Below are 27,429 nucleotides of genomic sequence, written 5' to 3' on the forward strand. Positions count from 1 at the left end.
CTCATTCTTCAATCAGTTGAAAATATATTGGTAATATAAAAATTAAGTTTCCTGTCGTACTTTAATTTTTAATTATTTCGAAAATACATTTAAAAAATTGTCTTTGGGACTTATAGTAAACTATAAATACTACTGCACTAAAAAAGATATAAAATAAAAAAACAAAATATAATAATAAATATAAAGGAAAAAGAGGCGCATCAGATATGCCCTGTTATCGTCAACTGCTCTCTGTTTTAGCTTTTCTTGAAGACTCTTCAACTTCTCAAACCTAATTCAGTTTCTCACCCCAATTTGTCTACAGTAGTTTTTCTTCTATTCCACGACTGATCGTGCTCCCAAACGTGGGCTTCCAACCAAAAATCTCTATTTTATCTACACATACATAACTGCATGATTTATGCGCTGTATATTTTCAAAACCTTTTCAACTTCGTATTTTATCTACTCAGTATACCAGTCTGATTACAATTGATTTGCAAATATGGCCACACAAATTCATGATATCAAACAAATTTCAGGCAACTCGATGCAATGGAATCTCAAAGTTAGAGTTGTTCGAATGTGGGTAATGCCGGATCGCTTTAAGCCGGAAATACCGTATTCAATTGAATTGGTTTTACAGGATTCTAAGGTAACATATTCAACTTTCTCATAGGTTTAAACTTCGTAAAGTACTCGCATTCTATATGAAAATTCATTCTTCCGCATTACTCAAATGTCTAGGAAGTTGCTCCAATAATTTCTACTTCCATATAAACAGTTCTTTAAGTGATATGGAACCGACTGTGCCATTCTGATTTTTGATTTCAAATCTTGAGGATAACTTTAGACAGTGATTATCCTAATATATACATATAGACAATCAGTTAAGTTGCATCTTCGTACATAATAACAGATGTATTGTTCAAAATAACAGAGGTATTGTTCAAAATATAAAAATCTGGCAAATATTAGATATTGGTTGCCTTGCTTAGACTATCAACGGATGAACATACAGAAACTACGCTTATATATGAAATATGTGTAGTACAAGTATTCCTCTTTCTGTCTATTAATTAATGCTGGCTTCATAATTGATATAGAACAAACTGTAGCATTCTGGTTTTTGGCATCAAATCTTGAGGACAACTTTAGGCAGTTATGACAGTATAGACGATCTTAAAATTGTTGGCTTTATAATTGTGCACTAATAAGGAATCTGATTTTGTAGGGTGATCGTATACATGCTTCAATCGGAAAGTATGTTGTTAAGTTTTTTAGGAACAAGATACATGAACTTCGCTTATATCGTATGAACTACTTTGTAGTCGGACCAAATAATTTGAAGTTGAGGACTACGGCACACAACCTGAGGCTGACATTTACTCAAAAGACATTTGTTGAGGAAACAAATGACCCTTCATTTCATATGAACATCTTTAACTTGCGCTCTTTTGACCAACTAACAAATCAACATGATGTCGATCAGACAGAATTACTCGGTAATTCTTCTTTTCATTTTTAATGAACTAATGGTATTTGTAAAACTATGTGACTAACTTTTATATTTATAGATGTTGTTGGTCAGGTTGTGACCTATGAAGATGTTAAGACCTACAAGCAAGGAGACAACCAAAGTGTCTTTATTAATGTTGTGCTCGAAGATGATCAGTAAGTAATTCAAAAATAGAAATAATACTTTATAATAAATTACCTATATATGTGTTTATTAATCTTACCATGAAACGTATAGGAGGAACAGGATTTTGGCAACCTTATGGAGCGAACTTGTGGATCAAATTCAACATCACTTGAATGAATCTACTGATGAGCCTTTGATTGTTGTTTTCCAGCATATGAAAGCTCAAAAATTTCGAGGTTTACCAGAAATTACATGTATTTTTGAATTTTAGTTTATAAAAATTTTTAAATTTCAAATTTATATTTATAGTTCATTTGATACACAGGTAATTACTCAGTGCGTAGCTGTTGGTATCAGACAAAGATATGGATAAATTCTACGTTGCCGCAATCTATTGACTTTAAATCCAGGTTTTTCAAGTGTATAATCCTTTTCTATATGTACACAAAAAATAACAATAGTATTTATAAATTACAATTTTTGACTTATGCAGATTACTTGCAGCACGTCAATCAAACTTTGAGCGAATCACTCAAACAAGTTCTCAGCAAAGTTACTCTGTTAGAGATGAGTTAGACAAAGGAATTGTACTGTTTAAAACTATAAGGGATTTAGTTCAGTGCACGCAAGTGAGTTTAATTTACTTTGTCAATTATATTTATCTTATGTTTTCTGTTTTGCATTTACAATAATTTTTTATTTTTGTTAAATAGGAATGTAGCTATTGGATTGCGGCAAAATTGGTTAATTTGGAACTTGACCAGGGATGGTCATACTTGGCATGCAACAAGTGTAGTAGAAAGGTTGATAAAGTTGAAAATAAATACTTTTGTAAGAAATGCAATGAAGAAGAATTTTCATTTACTCACAGGTAATTACTATTTATGTATATTTAAATTCTTCTATCTATAAAAAAATATGCATAAGGTTAATCAAAATTGAGTTGCAGGTATAGGCTTCAAGTTCGTGTTATGGATGGAACCGCTTTTATCTCATTGTTGCTTTGGAATCGCGAAGCTATGCAGCTTATAGGGAAGTCCGCAAAAGAACTTAAGGAAAGATTACTTGAGGTATAATACTAAACTTAATTTAGTTATCAATTATAATATTTCTAACCTATGAAATTTGGTGTAGACTTCAATTGCGGATGCTGACTGTTCTTATCCAAGTGAACTGGACGATATTCTTTATAAAAAATTCATGTTCAAGGTTATTGTTAAGCAAGAGAATATTGAGTTCTGATACAATCTGCAGCTCTGACAATACTTATTCAGCACTGGAACATGTACACACTCCTGAATTCTTAAATACAATTAAATGTTCTGGAGTTCCAAATCATGCTCTTACTCTAAAGGTTGGTATTCCAGTAATGTTATTAAGAAATATTGATCAGTCAGCAGGATTATGTAATGGAACAAGGTTGATCATAACTAAACTTGGAAATCAAGTCATTGAAGCCAAGGTTTTAGCAGGACAGATGGCTGGACAGAAAGTGTTTATTCCAAGAATGACATTGACTCCATCTGATGCTAGAATTCCATTTAAGTTCCAGCGAAGACAATTTCCAATCATTGTTTCTTTTGCCATGACAATCAACAAAAGTCAAGGACAGTCATTGTCTCACGTGGGATTATTTTTGAAGAAACCAGTTTTTACACATGGACAACTATATGTTGCTCTTTCTCGGGTGACAAGCAGAAAAGGATTAAAAATTTTGGTTTGTGATGACGATGGGCAAATAACTACTGAAGCTACAAATGTTGTATTTAAAGAAGTTTTTCGAAATTTAGTCTGACACTTGAAAGATAATCAATATCTTTTTGGAGGTTTAAGTACTACTTTTGTTGCTGAGATTCATTAACCAACTGCAAAAAATTCCTGTTGATGTGATTTCTGAAACATGTAATAGGTACGCTTTACTTTTCGGTATTTTTTTAAAAATATTTTCCTATTTCTCTATTTTATATATATATATATATATATATATATATATATATATATATATATATATATATATATATATATATATATATATATATATATATATGTCATCATCTGCCATAACATGGAATAACGTTACTTCTTACATCGCATTGGTGAAGAAGCAGTGAACGTCATGTACAAAATTTGTTTGAATAAGGTAATTCATCAAGTGGATTTTGTGATATTGCATCAACTGTAATATGTTTTGGCTGGCTAAAATAAAATTATGGATGTTTCCATATACTCATTTTTTTGACTACTAATCGACCTACTAATTTTTTTGTTTGTCTTTTATTGGTGTGATACAACAAGATTGTTTCTCAATATGCTTATTCCTAAGTTCTACTACTTCATTATTCCATTATGTTCTTTCTTACTTTGGCAGGAAATGTATGATCAAAGTCACTATTACATTACTGATGACTTCTCCAATTAATGTTCGAATTGTTAATTTGTTCTCATGGCTAGAAAAAATTGTTATTTGATTATCTGATCGACATGAGGAGCATGGGAGAAAGGATTATTCATCATGTAGAGCTCTGCAGTTTGGTGGCAGAGTAACAGTACCTAACCTAAACTGATCTTTATTGTTATCTTCATTAAATTCATTGTGATTAGTTAGTTGTTTAGACGTGCAAAATACTGGAGGCTCAACTATGTCTATCTCGGGTGTTATCGCCTTTCCGTGCAGAGAGTGGTGATAAGGAACTGTCTGTTCATCCGAGACACACCAAATTTATTGTGACTAGAAACAACAGAACCAAGATTGTTTTGGTCGGGCTTCAGGGAGTTGTCAAATATGTTGTTGGGCTAAGTGGTTGTCATTGACTGGTGAGGCCTCATTCTTTTTTAAATTGTGTATTTTGTTTTTTCATTTTACCCATAAAGGTCAAGAATGATTCTTCTTCTCTTTGACAGCTTTACTTAAAATAACTGCTAAAATGGCTTCTTAATTAAGTTACTCTTAATGTTGTGTTATTCTCTTAAAATTTAATGACATCCGCAATGTAAGTGCGTTACATTTCATTTTTATTCTTATTATTCTTCACACTCTTCATGTAATTGGTTTATAAAGTAATATTTTCCTGATATAAATAAGTTTTGCTGCAATTCCAGCTCAATAGTTCAGAAAAATAAGTTATAGTCTGTCAGACAAATGAAAGAGTTGAAGAATGTAATAACTAATAACGGTTCCTGAACAATGGTTTTATCACACTTTCTATCCACAAACCATCTGGTCCTTCTACTTCTTCCTCTGTCTAAGACTTGAGGAACGCTATTTTTAAAGAAGAACAGGGCATGTATCATTGTTATTCTGTTCTTTTTTCACATTACAACAATATTGGACACGAATAAAGAATCTGTAACTTGAAACACTGCTTTAGTAAAACATGAAGTCAATTATGTATTGGGTCAATTACTTACTAAAAATACTACTGATGCACTATCCAGGTCTGTTAAAGATATCAATAAGCATCAAATTATTAGACATGAAGCAGCCAAACTATTCTTTCTCAAAGCAGATGTGGAACACATTACACTTCTGAAGAGTTTTCGAAGTAGGAATCATGGAGATGGAAAAAAGGTTGACCTCAAAGAATGTCCATGATCTAAGCTTTAGAAATAATGTATTAAGTATCTTTGGCAGAATGTGCAAAATCTTTGTCACTTATTGCAATGCAAATCATAATGTTTAGCATCAATATACAAATGGCTTCTCATATACATGCACAGACATTGGTTTTTCTTTATATATATATGATCTGCTCTATTATACACTACTAATATTAATTACCTCTATGGCATGTTCCATATGTTCCTTTTATCCTTGATTAAAAAAGGAGACAATATGTATTTTTTTCTGTTAAGTCAAGGAGTAAACTCTGTATAATTTCTTTACTTTCATTATTTGATATTACCATTTAGCTCTAATTATTCATCGTTTTCTTTCTGTTCTCAGCAAGAGAGAACATTATGAATATATAGTGGCGCAAGGGAAAATTGTGCAAAAACACACTGGAAATCGTCTTGATACAACCAATGGGTTGCTAGAGGCAAAATGGATTTTTGTAATGAGCAACTCAAAAAACTCTATGCAGCCGAGGTGAGTGGTAAAAGCAACTGCGAAAATACTTTTTTGATTATTATCCTGCAAAAAAAGGTTTGTTTTTCTTTTAATAATGTGAAATATTTGTTATTATAATGCCTTTCAGAAGAAGAGAGGAATATATCATCATTCCAGCTTTCTTGCTGGTGGGGCTAGATTAGCAGCTGGAAGACTAGGGGTAACAAATGAGATACTTAAGGTAAATATCTGTTGTCATTGTATTGAACTGTTGCGTCAGATAGTTACACGATATCTCAAAAACTAAAGCAATCAGGTTTTTGACATCAAATCTTGAGGACAACTTTAGGCACTTATGACAGTATATACGATCTTATAATTGTTGGCTTCATAATTGTGCACTAATAAGGAATCTGATTTTGTAGGGTGATCGTATATATGCTTCAATCGGAAAGTATGTTGTTAAGTTTTTTAGGAACAAGATACATGAACTTCGCTTATATCGTATGAACTACTTTGTAGTCGGACCAAATAATTTGAAGTTGAGGACTACGGCACACAACCTGAGGCTGACATTTACTCAAAAGACATTTGTTGAGGAAACAAATGACCCTTCATTTCATATGAACATCTTTAGATAGCCCTAACAACAAATTCATAGAGATAGCCCGATAGGATTCACCTATTTTTCTTTTCGTTTAATTTTTTTTAATGCAGCCAATAAATATAGTTTGCAATATATATCTCTTTCTAATATTTCTCTATGCTCTTTTTGGTTTAAAACTATCCGCGCATCGCGCGGGTAAGTATACTAGTTTTTAAAAACTGGGAGCATTTTGGTCTTTAAATCTTTAAATGGGGCTCTATGTGTCATTTTACCTTTTCTGAATGTATATAATTGGACTAGAAGTGGGCCGGGTGCACCTTGATTTACTTTGTGGTCTCACATTCCTAGGGCAGTGTTGATCATCTTATATCTTAATATTATCGAAATAAGAGTCTGACATTGATCAACACAACTTTTTCCTAAAACTTCTATAGTCGAATTGGAAGACAAAAATTCAATTTTATTTCTTCTTACAAGAACTTGTTGCAGGTTTCAATCAACAGATCTAAATCGATAATTTCTGCATGCGGCAGTTAATAAAGATGTCTACTAGTATTAAATTCTTCTCCTCATTCTTTGCCCATCTTCTTCCATTGACCAGCTCTTTCTAATAATATCGTCACCACCGAGTATGTCATATTTATGACATTAAACTTACTCTACATAGCACTACATGGGAAGAGTTTGTGGTTGAATAAATAGGCAATTAAAACAAGGTTTGAGGAAAAGGAAGAAAGGAAGAATTTTTTTGCAACCAATCAAATGCATATAAGAGGTTTATCGTGTCGCCACCAATGTCATGACTTCTTCTGGTTCAGTTAGAGAGGATAGAAAGAAGAGCGTCACAGAGTCTAACGTTGGGCATAAGGGAAATAATGATACTTTAAAGAATTGAGCTCATGAATATTTCTGTAAGGCACTCTCATTTGGGAAAAATATGTGCTTTGTCGATCAATTAATCAATTAAAAACAAGAGAAGGTTTTGAATTTTAGCTACAATTTCAGCATCGGTAGCACCAGGTGTCACGACCCAATTCCCATCATAGGTCGTGATGGCGCCCAATACTGCTATTAGACAAGCCAACAAAAAATTCAACTCGCCATTAGATAATTCAAAACGCATTCCGAAGCAAATAATGAGATAAATAATCGGAATCGTTCAATTTCATAGAAAATAATACTCCATCCGTTTCAATTTATGCGAACATATTTCCTTTTTAGTGTGTGCCAAAAAGAATGATCACTTTCCTTATTTGGGAATAATTTATCTTTGTGCGGTAATTTATAGTTACACAAAATATATATGCCTCATTTTACACAAGTTCAAAAGTCTTCTCTTTTTCTTAAACTCCGTGCCCGATCAAATAAGTTCACATAAATTAAAACGGAGAAAGTAATATAATTTTAAATGCTCGAACATGGTCAAAATATAAATCCTGATTCATAACAGAATACCATCAAGAATAAAAATCTAATTCCTCAAAATCCGGTGTCACAAATGCATGAGCATCTACTAGGAAGTGTAATACTACTACAACATTTGCCTGGATCATAAAATAGACATGATATAGTAATTGAATAAGACGGGGACTCCATGTGCTGCACATTATAACATGCAATGCAGCTCATCACAAAGTCTCCTCAGCAGCTGCGCCTATGTGCCAAGATGACCACCAAGTGTAACTGTCTCAGTACTTGCACAATTAGTGCATAAGCGTAGTATGAGTACGTAAGTCAACGCGTACTCAGTAAGTATCTAGCCCAACCTCAAAAAAGTAGTGACGAGGGGTCGATATCGACACTTACTAGTGGTCAAATAATTAAAGTACAATAAAAGTAGAAAGGTATGCAGCACATCAGGTAAAAGCAACGAAACAGATATATGTGCAAAACATGATCCTCAATAGAAGAGTAAATACAAAGTCTTCAAATACCGGACACTACCTCTAATTGAATACATAATGGCCAACACCAAATACAATGTTACATATCAATTCAGGAAGGCTCATAGGTATGCTGACTCCTTATCGAATATTACATACGATTCTGCCGAGCCATTTAGCACGATCCATAAAATAGTGTATACTGCCGAGGTCGTACAGTCCGATCCGTAGATGTATCTCATAATACTGCCGAGGTCGTACGACCTGATCCATAATAGTACTACTGAGGTATTCAACCTGATTCCATAGGAATAGTAAAACTTCAACGGGTCACTAGCCCCACTCACGAATATATGTGTGGGTTATGAAATTCAAGAAACTTCCGAACTAATACGTACAACGCGGGAGAAATCCGTAAAAAAAAGTATAATCTTCGCGACTAATCAAGTAGCGCGTCAAGTATCAAAAATATCAAGGTTCGATATGCTATGTAAGTCTAGTTTTCGCCTAATATATAAATTAAAGCATTTAAACAAGCAAGAATAACTCAAGTAATACAATTAAAACATGGTGTGAGTCTAAGTCAATCCGAACATAATCAAGAATCTAGCATATGCACGGACACTCGTCACCTCATATGTGCGTATCTCCCATAACACGTAACACGCAACAAATATAGCACCTATGGGGTAAATTTCATACAAGGTTAGACAAGAAGACTTACCTCGCTCCAAAATTCGATAACCGGCTCCAACGCCTCTCTAGCACCTCAAATCAATGCCAAACGATCTGAAACTAGTCATAGAATGTGCAAACCAATCAAAATATACTCAAAGACTTACAATTTAATTAATTAGAAATAATTTCCAACTCCACATGAAAAGTCAACAAAGTCAACCTTTGGCCACGCACCGGGATTTCAAATATTCTCAAAGATAAATATTATCCATAGCACCAAGAACTCAAATATATAATTTATTCACAATTCCATGTCCAATTCCGTAGTCAAAACTCAAAAATATTATTTCTAGATTTTTCTTCCAAAATTTCTCAATTTCTACTAATTTTCATGTTAAAATCCATACATCTTCATGAACTATAATTAAAAGTGGGTTAGAAGCACTTACCCTCAATAGGTGGATGAAATATCTCTCCAAAAAAATTGGTTCCAAGAGATAAAACGAGATGAAAATGAGCTAAGTCCTGATTTGCATTCTTATAGACTGCCCAAGCATCCTTCTTCGCAATCGCGGAAACAGCCTCGCGATCGCAAAGGCCAAACCAGCCTCGACACCATCAGCCTGTCAAGCCTACGCGCTACACGAGCCCAGCTCCGCGAACGTGAAGGCCAATCTTCTAGCCTCAGCAATACGTCTTCCGCGATCGCGACATTCCTTACGCGATCATGTAGAGCAACTATCCAGCCCAGACCGGCCCAACAAACTCATCGCGTTCGCGACCCTCCTACATGAACGCGTAGAACAACCCGACCTCCAATCGTGATTGCGATGCCCATTTCGCGATCGCAAAGAAAAAAGTCTTCACCAGCTCCACTCACCCCTTCGCGATCGCGATACCTCTTCCGTGATCATGATTCGTATCCCTGACACCAGAAACTAGCAACTGCAAAACAAAGGGAATTGGTCCGAAACTATCCTGAAATACACCCGAAGCCCCTGGGACCCCATCATATCATACCAACAAGTCTCCATACCTTATCCAAAGACTCGAAACGCTACAAATAACATCAAAACCATGAATCAACGATCAAAAATATTTCTTAACTTTCAAACATTCAAACATCGTCGAATGCATCCAAATCACACTTAAGCATTCCGAATTACGACCAAAATTCACACACAAGTTCCAACCAACTAAATAGACCTATCCAAGGCCCCGAAACATCGCTTGGAGTCCGATAACACCAAAATCCACTCTAAGTCAAAATTAGCTAATTTAAAACCTTCAAAATGCAAACTTCTGATAATAAGCGCCGAATCGCTCTCGGACTATCTGACACTCAACCTGGACATACGCCCAAGTCCAAAATCTCCGTACGAACCTACAGGAACCTTCAAATCCCGATTACAATATCGTTTACTCAAAAGTCAAACCTCGACCAACTCTTCCAACTTATAACTTCCGAATTGAGAATTATTCTTCCAAATCAACTCTGAACTACTGGAAAATCAAAACCGACTACATGTGCAAGTCATAACGCATAAAGTGAAGCTACTCAAGGTCTCAAACTGCCGACAACATGATAGAGCTCAAAACGATCGGTCGGGACGTTACATTCTCCCTCATTTAAATATAGGTTCGTCCTCGAATGTGCCAAGAGTTTTTCAGAGTTGCCCAAAATCACTGTTAAACACCTCGTGCACCTACCCGTGCCACCACAACCTATATAAGAACAATAGCTTAAGTCAGACTGAAGATCCTTCCTGCTACCTTAGCCCACAAGCCTTAGAACAAAATTCCAACATCTGAAATTCTCTACCAGGTCTGATTCTAACATATGAACACTGTATCAACTCAACAAGTTGTACCAAAGAATAATCATACACCTAAGTTGCAACCACACAATGTACCTCATTGTTCATATGCCCATAGTAATATCTTCCAACCACAATAGCTGCAAATTTTCGAATCCGGTACCTGTAATATGCCTCATGACACTTAAAAACCTATTCCAAACCTCACAATACTGCAGCAATGAAAGAGGTGTAGAAACTCATAACCACCCGTCAAGCCAACAAATCATGGAGCTCTTCCGCTCGACAAGAACTATTGCCGCATTCTGAACTGATTAATGACATCCCTTCCCCGAACATACATTATACCATTCCGATTATACTAATTCCAGGTCCAACAACCTTGTCTCACCCAGTACAAGATGCTCAGCCGACAAGCCACATCAGACACCATCTAAAATCTCAGATGATGTGATCTGTGCGCCAAACAAGCCACAACTCGAATATGACCAATAAGGAAAGGAAACCCAAGTACCAAAACTACCCAGTAAGCGTAAGAGATATAAGAACCAAACAAAATGCTATGAACCTATCCCATAGAGGTATCGTACCCAACATCTCACTGTTGTGGCGTGCAACCCGATCAACACATGATACCGTTGCGGCATGCAACTCGATCCAAACATCATACCCATGGAGGCTTGCCATCCGATCCATACATAATAATCTGCATGGGAATACCCATCGAGCTCAAAATGCTTATACTTACTAGACACACATATATCAATCACAAGCACGCCAAGTGCATAAACATAACCCTGGGGAGATGGATAGCGTCATCATGCGAAACAAAAGAGGCTAAGTACGACTAAGGTGCAATAAACAACCAGCATCTCGAGAGCCAACTTGCTCATACATTACCATTAGTTTACATAGGACAACAATACGCGTGTGAGTAGTCAAGTCTCCTCACAACCCACATAACATTAAAGGGTAACAAATGAAATAGATGATGACAAGAATAACATCCACCATGTCAACGACTCATCCATAGACAAATGCTGTGCTGAATAAACATATCCGATCTGGTGTAGAATATACATTCATATTAGGCCTACCAATGGACCTCTAAACTGATTCCGAATACCTCAAAATGGTATATATCCTTCCAAGGATCCACAATGACCATATCCATGGCACATATAGTTAACTGTCAAGTCGTGAACAAATTTTCGTCGTCCGCAACCTGAGGTGTAGTCCACCTCTCAGAAATAAACTCTCCAATTTGCGATAGTAGCTGGATCTCCATACCTGATCTCAATCTCTCCCACTTGAATGACTAACACGTATCACCTACACAATCATCCCATGGGAGGTACTCCCACAACCTTCCGCACCTAGAAACAAAATCTGTATATCTATGGCTACAATCATGTTATCTCTGTAGTGCAAATTTAGAATCCGCAAATCAATACACAATGCCTCTTCCACAGAACACACCATTCTCAGGCGACACTAAAAGTGCACCAGTACACTCTAAACATCTGAAATCTCCCCCGCTCCCTCGAACTCGTGATATCCCCTACAAATGAGCCACAACCTTGACCATTCAAATTCCAAGTTCCGCCTAGGTCACTGCATCCATCATGATGTTACGTGAAAGTACTGGAATCCCATCATAGATACTGAATTACCAGTAGAATAAGCACTTCATCGGTTAGAAACATTATCACTTAACTTATTTAAGGAGAAAATTTCAACACGCAGTCGACTTCCCATAACCGTAGAAGACACAAACTTCAAGTCGTGTCCAACACCGTCGTAAACTCTTCGGGACTCATTTGCACATAACCGAACCATTGAAACTGAGTATTCTAAATCAACCGAGTCATGCAGACTGCCAAACCCACAAGTATAGCCACAAAACACCTGTATAACATTATCATACCGAAGGAACTGATCATTTCCCCTTACCATACTGATCCAAGCCACTGCTAGGCTGACCCCACTTCTTCAGATTTTCTCTCGACTTACCTTCAATATAACACCTCTCTTTACCAACACATAAGGCATTCCAATCAACACCAATCCTGAGTGTCCCCAAGTCGCAAGGCCACATCGTCTCAATACCCATAAGCCATTTTATACTCTCGCATGCACTCAATGGCACCTCCAACTGACACATCCGTTCCGAAGATACCTTCTGCAAATCCGATGTCGCTTCTTCTATCTCTATAATACCATGTCACAAATCTAATAATGATGTAGAATTGCCCCAAGTATCTCTCATACCCCACTGGCAACTCAATCCTTAGCCACGCAACAAACCCAAAAATCCTCAAACACCACACCTTGAATCTTGAACCCACTAGAACCATCATTGAGAGTCGCCCACTCTAAGCTAGTCCCGAATATATAATCAAACAACCAGTGCTTCTTTAGCACACGAAACCCCCCAAAGAAGCAACCGAATGAATCCCTTCCCTTGCATATAACATTCACAAAGAAATATCAATTCCTAGTCATTATACAACCTTCACATATCAATAAGGTAAAATATAGCACACATCCATCAAATTCCTTGCTCGAATTAACCCTGATGTCCTCTTCCTCAGTCATAATTAATCCACCAAGGTACCGAAATCCAGAGACTGCAAAGATATATGACCACGTGACCCAAGCACTGATGGTAGGCTCTCTCACTTGGTTTTAAGCCACGATCACATAACCCAAGAACCCAAAATGACTTCTCCTCCTCAACTACCATGATCTAGCACTATTACTCAACTGAATTCTCATAAGCCCATACTTCACTAAGTATAACATATCCCAAATTATCAGCCCCAAATGCACACTCCACATCATGACAGTCGCGCCATCTTCCTCAAGCGATCTAGACCCACATTATAGTACATGCCTCCCGTTGGATAAAAAAGTAAACCCCTCGTAGGAACCTCATAAGAAATCATGCGACCCCTAACCATCTCACAAGAGATAGTCCACTTGTATAACCCCATGCGGACATATTCCAACGATATTGCCATGGTTATAACCACCACGGAATCAGTTAATCTCCTGAGTCCACACTCGTCCACCAGCTGCAGTATCCGTTCATTGTATTAACATCAACCAAAGGTCCAACAATACGTTTAAAACTCGAAGCTATATTGCATCCCAAAATGATTATCAAACATTCACATTCCTCTACATTCCAAGCAAACTCTTATTGTCGCATTCAAACTTCCTAAATATCGAAGCCACTATCTCAAATAAAATACATAGACTTAGACATATGTCCGCATGAGCCAAATCACACTAAGCCTTCTCAAATCATGTAGCTACCCTACAACAAAATTCATACGATATGCTACCACTCCCACTCCTACTCCGATTTAGCCATCTCCCAAAGCAAACTACTCGATATTTGCTGCTTATACTTGGCCTGCTAACTATTCAACCACCACGAGACATATCCCATAATGTCATTTCTCATCCCGCACCACCAATAATGCTGCCCCAAATCACGATCCATCTCCATGGCACCCGAAAAAATAGAGAACCATCATCTACAAGCCTTGTCAAGGATCACCTCCCTCGAACCATCAACATCGGAAACACCGATCCGACCCTGAAGTCGCAACACACCGTCTTCTCTAATAACTGCTTCTTAGGTACAACCCCGCAATATCGTGCCCCCAAAGGTAAACAAATGAAAACCACCATACTAACGAGCCTTAGTGCACTCCAATAAGAGCGATGACACCACAACACAAACAAAATTGCCACCAAGTTTAGAAATATCACATCTCGCTAACTCTGTCAACCAAAACCTAAACATCCATAGTCCAACTGCCTCTCATGCGCTAGAATTAAATACTGAATCTTCCAGTCATTAACTGAATAATCCTCCTCATAAAATATTCACTGCTGCAACACATAAGTAAACACCCTACCGTTCACACCAACACTGCGTGATAACAATGCGAGAAATATCACAATATACCATATTTATCCCTGAACCCATGGGCAACACCAACACTGGACTGAAATGACTGAACACCTCTCCATAAGGCGACAATAGTAGCCCGCCTATAGACGCAGGGAAAAACATCTTTCACCATATCTGTAGAATCTCCACAACTCGTCGGTGCCCAACTGATATCGAATGCTTGACATCGCGTATGAATGAGTAGGAAGAAACTGAAGACATAAGCTTCAATTGAAATCAAATCGCACAACTAGGAATCAAGAGAGGGAATTTCTCGTAACAGCCCTGTAGCCTCTCGAAGATAAGTACAGATGTCTCCGTACCGATCCACAAGACACCACTAGACTTGCTCATGACTTGTGATATCTAAGTGAACCTAGTGCTCTGATACCAAGCTGTCACGACCTCAATTCCAACCATAGGCCGTGATGCACTAATGCTGCCATTAGGCAAGCCAACAAATAACTCAACTCACCATTATAGAATTCAACGCATTCCGAAGCAAATAATGAGATAAATAACCGGAATCATTCATTTTAACAGAAATTATTGATATTATTTTAAATGCTCGAACATGGTTAAAATATATGTCATAATAGAATACCACCAAAACTAAGAATCTAAATTCCCAAAACCAGGTGTCACAAGTGCATGAGCATCTACAAGGAAGTACAATACTACTACAACATCTATCTGGAACATAAAATAGACAGGATATAGTAAATGAATAAGACGAAGACTCCGTGTGTTGCGGATCGTAATATGAAATGCAACTCACTACAAAGTCTTCTCAGCAGCGGCGCCTATGCGCCAAAATGCCCACCAAGTGTACCTGTCTCAGACCTACACAATAACTGTACAAGCGTACTATGAGTACGTAAATCAATACGTACCCAGTAAGTATCTAGCTTAATCTTGAAGAAGTAGTTACGAGGGATCGACATCGATACTTATTAGTGGTCCAATAATTAAAGTACAATAAAAATAGATAGGTATGCGGCACAACAGGTAAAAATAATAAAACAGATATATGTGCATAACACGATCCTCAATAGAAGAGTAAATACAAAGTCCTCAAATATCGTACACTACCTCAAATGGAATACATAATGGTCAACACAAAATACAATGTTACATCTCAAGTCATGAAGACTCAAAGGTACGCTGACTCCTTATCATATATTACGCATGATTCTGTCGAGGTCGTTCAATCCGATCCATAAAATAGTGTACATAGCTGAGGTCGTATGACCAGATCTATCGATGCATCTCATAATAATGTCGAGGTCGTACGACTTGATCCATAATAGTACTACTGAGGCATTCAACCTGATTCCATAGGAATAGTGAAATTTAACGGGTCACTGGCCCCACTCATGAATGTATGTGTGAGTTATGAAATTCAAGAAACATCTGGAATAATACGTACAATGCAGGGGAAAATCCGTAAAAGGAAGTATAATCTTCGCGACTAATCAAGTAGCGCGTCAAGTATAAAAAATAGCAAGGTTCAATATCCTACGCAAGTCTAGTCTCCGACTAGAATATAAATTTAAAAATTTAAACAGGCAAGAATAACTCAAGTAGTACAATTAAAATATGGTGTGAGTCTAAGTCTACTCGGACATAATCAAGAATCTAGCATACAACGGACACTCATCACCTCATACGTGCGTACTCCCATAACACGTAGCATGAAACAAATATAGTACCTATGGCGTAAATGTCCTCTTACAAGACTAGACAGGAGACTTACCTCACTCCAAAATCCGATAACCGGATCCAATGCCTCTCTAGCATCTCAAATCAATGCCAAACAATCTAAAACTAGTCAAAGAACGTGCAAATCAATCAAAATATACTCAAAGACTCATAATTTAATCAAATAGGAACAAGTCCTAACTCCACACAAAAGTCAACCTCCAGGCCCATGCGCCCAGATTCCAAAACATTCTCGAAGATTAAAATTACACATAGCACCACGAACTCAAATATATAATTTATTCTCAATTTTATATCCAATTTCATGGTCAAAATCCAAAAATATTATTTTTAGGTTTTTCTATAAAAATTCCCAATTTCTATCAATTTTCATGTTAAAATCCATACATGTTCAAGCACTATTATCAAAACCGGGTTAGAAACACTTACCCTTAATAGGTGGATGAAATAGCTCTCCAGAATTGCCCCATAATTGGCTCCAAAAGAGAAAATGAGATGAAATTGAGCTAAGTCCCGATTTGCATTCTTATACACTGCCCAAGCATCCTTCTTTGCGATTGCGAAAATAGTCTCATGATAGCGAAGACCAAACCAGCCTCGCCCAGAAAACCTTCTCCGCAAATGCGAGTACCAAGCTTGCGATTGCGACCATCAGCCTGCCAAGCATACGCGAACGCGGACCCAGCCCTGCGAACGCGAAGGCCAATCTTCCATCCTTAGCAATACATCTTCCGCGATCGCGAAATTCCTTACACGATCATGTAGAGCAACTATACAGCCCAGACCAGCCCAACAAACTCATTGCGGTGGCGACCCTACCATGTGAACGCATAGAACAACCTGACCTCCAACCGCGATTACATTGCGGCCAAACACACACGCAAGTATATGCGGTCGTCAAGTAATAAAGTGACTAGAAGTTGAATGTCGAACCCACGAGGACTTTTTATTAACTATTAGCTAAATTAGATTATCCTAATTATCTATAACCTAGAAGTAATTAAAATAAAAGAAAACCAAATACTAAACTCTAAAAAAAAGGAGCAGATTTTTATGTTATCAATGTGATGAAAACGATTTAGGTTATGGGCTATCTGACAATCCTATTGTATTCTTCACTTGAATTGACTAATTAATTTATCTCATTTATTGGTTAACGAGGTTAATATTGATTATAAGAATCTATTGAGTTCTTACTCGCCTATTCAAGCTAAACTAACGCCTATATGTCTATAGCGTTAGAATCAACAAGAATGCATTCATAATTTCCGTATAATAACCAAGCAAGGCAATTAACATATGTCTATCCTAACCGCGAATCCATTCCCCAATGTCCGGGTTCAAGAACTTGCTCTACTCAATCCTATATGCAATTTAGAATTTCCACTTTCGAGTTCAATTAGAGATTCATAGATAGTATTCAATTTGTGATCAATCAATCAAATAATTAAGCGTAGGATTGAATAAATAAACTAATATAATAAATCAAAAAATTAAAATCAATATTCGAATAACAATAGTCATGAAGGAACACAACCCTAGAACTTGAAGTTTAGCTCCACATAGACATGGTATCCAAATAACAAATTATCCAAAGAAACATAAAATTACTATGTTTGATGGAAGAAAAGATGAAATGCGATCTCCACAGAGGCTCGTGCTCTTCCTTGGTTGAATTTCTCTCTAAAGAACGTCAACCCCCTTCTTAGACATATTTAAGAAGTATTTATATGCTAGGGTAGAAGTCTTCAAGTCCAAAACTGAGTAGGAAATAATTTATTTGCGGACTGGGGGACCAGGCCTTAAGCTAGGCGAGGCCTGATCTGTAGCGCGCTATAACGACCCGGCTGCTCGTTTTGAGTATTTTTGCCCCGACCCCCTATTTATTGCCTCCTTTATGTTATATTATGGTTATGTGACTTGCTGGGGTAGTTGGTTTTGGTTTCGGGTGAGTTTCAGAGTGAAATGGGATACATTGTCCCTAAGTTGGAGGCTTAAGTTGAAAGAGTTGACTGGAGTTTGAGTTTTATGTAGACGACTCCAGAATTGAGTTTTGACGATTCCAATTGCTTTGTATGGTGATTTTGGACTTAGGAGCGTGTCCTGATATTGATTTGGATGTCTCTAGGTCGTTTCGGCTTGAATTGGCGAAAGTTAGAAAGTTAAAGATTTGGAAGGTTGATAAGTTTGATCAGGCATTGACTTTATTGATATCGGTGTCGGATTCTCCTTTCGGAAGCTGTAATAGGTCCATCATGTCATTTATGACTTGTGTGCAAAATTTGAGGTCAATCGTAGTTTTTTTGGTATGATTTGGCATTAGTTTTGGAAGTTGGATGTTCATATTTTCAATAGGCTTGAATTGGGTTGCGATTTGTAGAATCGATGTTGTTTGATGTGATTTTAGGCCTCGAGTAGGTCCGTTATGTGTTTTGGGACTTGTTGGTATATTCAGACGGAGTTCCGGGGGCTCCGGGTATGAATCAGATAAATTTGGACTTAATTATTTTGCTGAAGTTTAAGCTATTCTGGTGTCATCACACCTGTGGTGGGAGTGGCCGAAAGTGCGGAGCCGCAGATGCTGCTGTGTGTTCGCAGGTGCGAAATCGCTGGGCAAAAAAGGGGTGTAATCGAGGGTTTATTTCATTCTTTATCTTTTGACCTAGAAAGCTCGGTTTGTGGCGATGTTTCGAGGAATGTTCAAGGAAATCATCGGGGTAAGTGATTCTAACTCGGATTTGGCTATATCACATGAATCCATCATTATTTTTGTCATTTAATTAGTGATTTGAGTTGGGAAATTAGGAAAAAAATTACGAAACTTCTTAGACCAAATTTTGGGGATTTGAAAGGCCATTTGAAGTCGAATTTGAGTATTTCTTGTATGGTTGGACTCGTTATCGAATGGGTGTTCAAATTTTGTAAGTTTGGTCGGGTTTCGAGATGCAAACCCGGGGTTGACTTTTTATTTCTTTTTAAAGATTGCAACTTTATTGTTCAGAATAGCTTCCTATAGTTTTTCCTATAGTTTGAATTTATGGTATAAAGTTATTTTGGCTAGATTCGAGCCGTTCAAAGTTGGATAATCACAGGAAAGGCTTACTAGTGAATTGAGTTAGCGTGTTTTGAGGTAAGTATCTTGCCTAACTTTGTTTGGGGGAATTACCCCTAAGGATTAGTGTTGTTTTGTGTTAATTCTGATATGTGAAAGCTGTGTACACAAGGTGACGAGTGTGTACACTGGCTAAATATGGTAATTGATCGGTTTTAGCTATATAGATTCCTTTCATGCCTTTAATTGCGTTGCCATAATATGTTATATTCATGATCATTAGTCTATCATCACATGCTTTACTTGACATCATTAATACTTGTTTTATCTCTTACTTGCTAATTATCTTTACATGCTTAGCTGAAGTTATTGTTCTCTCTATTCCGTATTAATTATTTAACCGTTGAGTTCCTTTCTTGAAGTGGTTATTCTTGAAATATCTTATAGTCAAATTGTAGTGTTGAAGTTATAAAGGCCGTTATTTATATTGAGGCAAATATGTAAAGTTGTTGAAATACCATTTTGTTGAGTTATTCACTTTCGGTTGCTATTGTTGAGACTCTTGTGCACATTGTGTGTCACGCCCCGAACCGGGGGGGGACCGGCACCTGGTGCCTCACTTAACCTAGCGTACCAACTTACGACGGAGGGACTCTGAACATACAATGCCATACTTTGGATATGGTGCCACATTGGAAGACAATTTGTGAAAATAAAATATAAAACTAAACAGAAACTAGCTCTGACTAAACATCAATATAAAGCTGGGCCGACAAGGCCGTCATAACTACTACATCTGACAAACAACCAAAATATACATACAAGGCCTACAAGCCCAACATACTGCACTAACTGACAAGATATGTCTAAAAGCCTCTACTGATGGATGTACTGTGGTCGGAACAGGGCCCCAACCTACCCATAATATATATACATATATACACAATATGTACTCAAAACCCTATACCCGGCAACTCCAAAGGACGTGGAGCTTACCGATCAAGCTGATCACGGACATCACCTACGGAGGAGGTCTACCAGGCTGTCTATCCGAACCTGCATGCATGAAATGCAGCGTCCCCACGAATGGGACGTCAGAACGAAATAATATACCGAGTATGTTAGGCAATAGAGTAACTGAAAGCTGAAACTAAACTGATAGTATAATAACTAAAAGTAACTAGGAGTCAAAGATGATCGTGAGATATACTTACCTACTGATACTGACTCAACTCTCTTAATATAGTAAGTAAAATAGTTGTCCGGCCCTATAAGGCTCGAAACGTGTAACTGCTCAGCCATAGTAGGCTCGCTCATAGGCGCTCGACCATACTAGGCTCTGTATCTCGTTCATTTTGGGCTCGTTCATAGGCGCTTGGCCACAGTAGGCTCGGTATATAACTTACCATCTGATCAGAGGTTGCCCAATAGGGCCCTGCCCATCGATTATAGCTCGATGGTAATGAAAATACTATAATACTGTATATATAGGTTCTCTTCTCTCATGACTAGAAAAAAGATATATATATATATATATATACCCTCTACTCTCTTGACTGGAAAAAAATAATACTTAACTGAATATAAAGTCTCGATAAGGGAGAATACTGTAACTTATGAGACTAGGATAATGTACATAAGCTCAGGAATACAAACTTCTCTTTATGTCTCGTTATCAAACTCATGTAGTTACGAGATCATGCTAAAATGAAGAAAACGTTTAGCCTTAACATACCTTATCACAATCTTTCCAATCAACAATTTGAACTTGCCCATTCGCACCTTAATCTACAACAACGATAATAATATTATCATTAAGTTATGAAAGGTACAACTATCGCACATTGAACGACAAGCTTATTTTGTATTAAAACGGGCAGCATCTCCCCTATAATCCTTACTCCATCAAAATTCAAGATAACACTAACAACACAAGAACACAATAATAACAACATATATACATTATTTTCCAACCTTATATACACCACAAATTACTACAAAACAGCCCAAAATACCCTAATCTCTTCCTACACAAAACGACCATCGTAGTAGTGTCAAACATCCTGAAAATATTACGACGAACGACCATCCCACCAAACTGAATTTATGTGGTGTTTCTAGACACCCTTCCTCCTCAAAAACTCCATAAAACAGTAGCAAAATGCGCCGTCCAACAGCAACACGAAACAATACGCTACAAGTGAATAATTCGAACTCACGGCTTCCGATCACCGTCCCGTGAGTTCTTACAATTATAGAATGACTTTCCATACATCTCCAGCAGAAACAATAGATGAAAGAGAGCAGAAAAATTACCTTATTTATTGAATAACTCAGCTCCTATCTTGGTTCTTCAAACTCTAGGTTTTACCTTCAACTAGAACTTGAAAAGGAGAAAATATCAATTAGGGTTTGTGTGCAATTATTTTGGGAGGATTTTTGCAGGAGCTTATATCTGGTTATTATGCCCTATTATTAGTGTAATATATGAAGGAAATAGGACTTTAAAATGTCTCTTTGGATGACCCGAACTATCCTATTTTCGGACATATATAATCCTCTCATTTAAGCAAGTAGGTGACACACCTACTTGTCACCTAGCAGTCTGCGCAGTCTTGCAAAAATACATATATCTCAAAAATGCACATATCTCTCTACTCCGATGTCGTATTGACAAATGGTTTAATGTGTTAGAAAATAGACTCATAGATATTCAATTTGATAGGTGGAACACCCCATAACTCTAAGTATATTGGGAGAAAATCGCAGTTACATTTGACCCCAAATTTCAGTAAAACTTATGAACGTAACTTGTGATGACTTCCATCGACTTTTGCTCCACAACTCACTTGACCTCAAAACATAATACACGACTATCATAAAACTAACATAACTCATAACATAACCTTTTTATCATGTTAAGAACCCTAGTCTCACCCCAAAGGTATGGGTTATAACATTCCTAACTTGTCGACTTTCGACGAAACATTATTTTCTTCAATTTCTTAGCTTCTGTACCTTCCAACCCTCTTTATACTTGTTGTTCATGATCTTCAATATTTGTAAGCTCCAAGGTAACATGATAACTTACTTTATATACTTCCAGAGATGATCTCATATTTGGTCTTACATTAGTTTGCTTACGACGCACTTTTACATACGAAAATATGGGGTGTAACATTGTGGTTGAGCCATGGGTTATTTATTGTGGAAACACTATTATTGTTGACTTCTTTGGCAAGTTGTGGTATTGGTCACTTGAGGTACAATTTGTGATACGTTGTGATATTGATGCACATGCGGTGGAATAAGAAATGTGGTTGAAACACATACAGTGAGATAAGGTGGGATTGATACGCATGCAGCTAGTAGGGGAACTAATTGAAGCCACGCAGTATGATAAGGTGGGCTAAATTGCGGGTAGCTATTTTGAGAAAATAATTTTCAAAACTAAATGCAAGGCTCCCGCGGTGATATAAGGAAGTATTGTGATTTGATTTGTGAAATGAGACTACGAGGCGGTACCTCAGTAGTGATTCTTGTTTATACCTTTCAGTTACATCACTTGTGTTTTGTTTGCTTTGTTTCCTTGGCATTTCATTCTTTGTTTTCTTCCATGATGTCTTAATTGACTTAGTTCAGTGTAGCTATTCTTGTTATATTTCTTCATTGTATCATCCCATTATTTTCTATTATCATACGGTCATATATACCTATTTAGGTTTTTCATTTATTCTAGTAGGATCTTGACCTGACCTCGTAACTACTCTACCAAGGTTAGGCTTGATGCTTATTGAGTATTGTTGTGGTGTACTCGTGCTATGCTTCTGCACATTTTTTTGTGCAGATCCAGGTACATCTTACCAGCCTAGGTACCAGTGAGTTGAGCTCATATTTGGAGACTTCAAGGTATACTTGCCGGCGTCCGCAGACCTTAGAGTCACCCTCTATCTAAATCTATTTCATTTTCCCTTTTATAGATACTTTTGTATAGGGATGTTTAGTATACTCTTTTAGAGCTTGTGACTTGGTATCACCGGGTTTTGGGAGTTTTGTTTTGTTGAGTTACGGAGTTCTTTTTATGATAATAGTTGATTGATTTTAAAGTTTTATCATTATCTCAGTTAAATTTTGTATGCATGTTAGGCTTACCTAGTCTTAGAGACTAGGTGCCATCACGACATCCTACGGAGGGAAATTGGGGTCATGACAAGTTGGTATCAGAGCTCAAGGTTCATAGGTGTTACGAGTCACAAGTAGGTTTAGTAGAGTCTCGCTGATCGGTATAGAGACGTCTATGCTTATCTTCGAGTGGCTATGGAACTGTTAGGAAAAACATCACTTCTTTGATTACTTATCATGCGAATTTGTTGACTTCGAAATTCTGAATCTTTGTCTTTCTATTCTCTCACTGATGATAAGGACAGGCACCACTGGATCTGACAATCAGACACACGTGTCTCCTGCTAGAGCCGCGAGAGACCGGGGCAGAGGCCGAGGAGGGGCACACCGTGAAGCCAGAGCACCTGCCTGAGCTGCGATAGAGCAGCCACCAATAGCTTTAGTTGGGGGAAGGCACCTGAGACGCCTGTTGCTACCCCTGCACTTCAGAAGACTCTCGCTAGTTCTTGAGCATGTTTGGTACTCTATCTCAGGCAGGGTTGATTCCACTTGCACTGGCCACATCTCAAGCTGGGGGAGGAGCACAGACTCCCGCAGTCCGTACCCCGAAGCAGCGAGTCCAGGCTAACTAGGTCTTAGAGGTTAAACTAGTGCAACGGGTTGTCCCAGTTCAGCCCGAGGTTAGGGCAGCAGTATTAGATGAGGAGAAGCTTAGTCTTGAGAGGTACAAGAAGTACCATCCTCCTACTTTTAGCGGCCTAGATACAGAGGATGCACATGACTTTCTGGAGAAGTTCCACCGTATTCTCCGTACGATGGGTATAGTGGTGACGAGTGTAGTTGCTTTTACTACCTTCCAGCTATCAGGACCAAAATATTAGTGGTGGCAGGCTTATGAGTAGGGTGGCCCCACCGAGGTAGCTTCACTCACATGGGTTCAATTTTCAGAGATATTCCTGAGAGAGCTTGTTCCCCAGAGCCTTCGGTATGCATGGCGCGCGAAGTTTGAGTAGTTGCGCTAGGGTGCTATGACTGTGTCAGAGTATGCTGTTAGGTTTAGTGAGTTGTCCAGACATGCACCTGCCTTAGTATCCACAGTCAGAGAGCGAGTTTGTTGATTTATCGAGGGGCTCAACTATGGTATTAGATTAAGCATAGATCGAGAGTTGGAGACTGATACTCCATATCAGCAGGTGATAGAGATCGCTCGGCGATTGGAGGGTATGCGGGGCTGGGAGAGAGAGGACAGGGAGGCCAAGAGGCCTCGAGATTCTAGAACATATATTGGTGCCCGTGCCCTAGTTGCAACCCGTCATGGTAGGGGCTATGTGAGCCGTCCAGTTCATTCAACACTTCTAGCTTCTAGTGGTATTTCGGCTACTCCCAGGCCTCAAGTTGCTCATTATGCACCTCCACTGTATAGTATACCTCCTGTACGGGGTGCTTTCAATCGTCAGTCCATCCGACCAGGTCCACATAAGTTTCAGCAGCCATGACCTCTGAGATCTTGTTTTGAGTGTAGTGATACTCATCATATGGTGAGGGACTTCCCCAGACTCAGGAAGGGTGCACCTCAATAGACTACTCACGCTCCACATATTCCACAGGGTCCCCAAATTTCAATGTTGGTACTCCTACTGTTGAGTCAGTTCCGGTAGTGAGAGATTATCCAGATGTATTTCCGGCGGATCTTTCGGGCATGCTGCCTGATACGAATGTCGATTTTGGTATTTACTTGTTGCCGAGTACTCAACCCATTTCTATTCCACCATATCGTATGGCCCCAGCGGAGTTGAAAGAGTTAAATGAGTAGTTAGAAGAGTTGTTTGATAAGGGTTTCATTCGGCCTAGTGTGTCATTTTGTGGTGCTCCAGTCTTGTTTGTAAAGAAGAAGGATGGTTTTATGCGCATGTGTATTGATTATCGGCAGTTGAAGAAGGTTACAATGAAGAACGAGTATCCATTGCCACCCATTGATGACTTATTTGATCAGCTACAAGGTGCCATAGTGTAATATAAGATTGATTTGCGGTCAGGTTATCACCAGCTGAAGATTCGGGATCTGAATATTCCGAAGACTGCCTTCAGGACTCGGTACGGTCATTACGAGTTCCTTGTGATGTCATTTGGGCTGACCAACGCCCCAGCTTCATTCATGCACTTGATGAACAGTGTATTCCATCCCTATCTTGACTCATTCATAATTCTATTTATTGACGACAACTTGGTGTACTCTCGGAGCTGGAAGGATCATGAACAACATTTGAGGACAATGCTCCAAACCTTGAGAAAAAAAAGATGTATGAAAAGTTTTCAAAGTGTCGATTCTGGCTTGATTCAGTGGCAATTTTGGGTCATGTGGTGTCGAGTGAGGGGATCAAGGTAGATCTGAAGAAGATTGAAGCAGTACAAAATTGGCCCAGACCATCTTTAGCTACTAAGATCCAGAGGTTTTTTAGTTTGGCAGGGTAGTACCGTCGTTTCGTAGAGGGTTTCTCATCTATTGCTTCACCTATGACTAGATTGGCCCAGAAGGGTGCTCCGTTCAGATGGACCGAGGAATGTGAGGAGAGCTTTCAAAAGCTTAAGACTGCCTTGACTACAACCTCGGTATTGGTGTTGCCTACGGGTTCGGGGTCTTACACTGTGTACTATGATACATCACGTGTTGGCCTCGGTGCGGTGTTGATGCAAGGCGGTAGGGTGATTGCCTACACGTCTAGATAGATGAAGGTACATGAGAAGAATTATACTGTCCATGACCTGGAATTAGCAACTATTGCTCATGCCTTGAAGATTTGGTGACACTATTTGTACGGTGTCCCTTATGAGGTCTATACCAACCACCGGAGTCCACATCATCTGTTCAAACAGAAGGATCTTAACTTGTGGCAGCGGAGATGGTTAGAGTTACTTAAGGACTATGATATGACCATTCTATATCATCCCGGAAAGGCCAATGTGGTGGCAGATGCCTTGAGTCGAAAGGCAGAGAGCTTGGGCAGTTTAGCATATCTACCGGCGGCGGAGAGGCCATTAACATTGGATGTTCAGGCCTTGGCCAACCAGTTTGTTAGATTGGATGTTTTGGAGCCGAGTTGAGTTCTGGCCTACGTGGTTTCTCGGTCTTCTCTCTATGATCGTATCAGAGAACATCAATATGACGACCCCCATTTGCTTCTTCTAAAGGACACGGTTCAGCACGGCGATGCCAAGGAGTTCACTATTGCGGATATAATGTGTTACGGATGCAGGGTCGGATATATGTGCCCAATATGGATGGTTTACGTGAGTTCATTCTTCAGGAGCCCCACAGTTTGCGGTACTCCATCCATCCGGGTGTCGCTAAGATATATCAGGACCTGAGGCAACCCTATTGGTGGAGGAGGATGAAGAAATACATAGTAGAGTACGTAGCTCGGTGCCTAAATTGTCAGCAGGTGAAGTATGAGCATCGGCGACTAGGTGGGTTATTTTAGAGGCTTGAGATTCCCGAGTGGAAATGTGAGCGATTTACCATAGATTTCGTTATTGGGCTCCCACGGACTCAGAAGACGTTTGACGTAGTATGGGTGATTGTGGATAGGTTGATCAATTCAGCTCATTTCATTCCAGTGGTTACTACTTATTCTGCAGAGCAGCTGGCTCAGGTCTATATTCGCGAGATTGTACGACTTCATGGCATGTCAGTATCCATCATCTCTGGCCGGGGTACGCAGTTTACATCGCGATTCTGGAAGGCTGTATAATGTAAGTTAGGCACACGGGTTGAGTTGAGTACATCATTCCACCCTCAGACGGACGGACAGTCCGAGCGCACTATTCAGATATTGGAGGATATACTTCGTGCCTATGTTATGGAGTTCGGGGGTTCTTGGGATCAGTTCTTGCCACTTGCGGAGTTTGCCTA

The 27,429-nt window shown here is 38.5% G+C and overlaps 1 protein-coding gene across 1 annotated transcript in view; it reads left to right on the plus strand.

Annotated features, from left to right (window-relative positions):
- Nucleotides 1-483: 483 nt before the first annotated feature.
- Nucleotides 484-27,429, plus strand: part of LOC142178127 (replication protein A 70 kDa DNA-binding subunit B-like) — a 43,727-nt gene continuing 16,781 nt past the window's right edge. Inside the window, exons 1-13 of the mRNA XM_075247458.1 lie at nucleotides 484-633; nucleotides 1,213-1,483; nucleotides 1,556-1,652; nucleotides 1,735-1,859; nucleotides 1,949-2,033; nucleotides 2,117-2,252; nucleotides 2,337-2,494; nucleotides 2,573-2,693; nucleotides 2,758-2,832; nucleotides 2,978-3,385; nucleotides 3,992-3,996; nucleotides 5,567-5,675; nucleotides 5,820-5,912. Coding sequence (XP_075103559.1) covers nucleotides 484-633; nucleotides 1,213-1,483; nucleotides 1,556-1,652; nucleotides 1,735-1,859; nucleotides 1,949-2,033; nucleotides 2,117-2,252; nucleotides 2,337-2,494; nucleotides 2,573-2,693; nucleotides 2,758-2,832; nucleotides 2,978-3,385; nucleotides 3,992-3,996; nucleotides 5,567-5,675; nucleotides 5,820-5,912 — 1,833 coding nt within the window. The remainder of the gene's footprint in view (nucleotides 634-1,212; nucleotides 1,484-1,555; nucleotides 1,653-1,734; nucleotides 1,860-1,948; nucleotides 2,034-2,116; nucleotides 2,253-2,336; nucleotides 2,495-2,572; nucleotides 2,694-2,757; nucleotides 2,833-2,977; nucleotides 3,386-3,991; nucleotides 3,997-5,566; nucleotides 5,676-5,819; nucleotides 5,913-27,429) is intronic.

Source organism: Nicotiana tabacum, chromosome 24 (assembly GCF_000715075.1).
Source record: "Nicotiana tabacum cultivar K326 chromosome 24, ASM71507v2, whole genome shotgun sequence".
In the NCBI taxonomy this organism is placed as follows: domain Eukaryota; kingdom Viridiplantae; phylum Streptophyta; class Magnoliopsida; order Solanales; family Solanaceae; genus Nicotiana; species Nicotiana tabacum.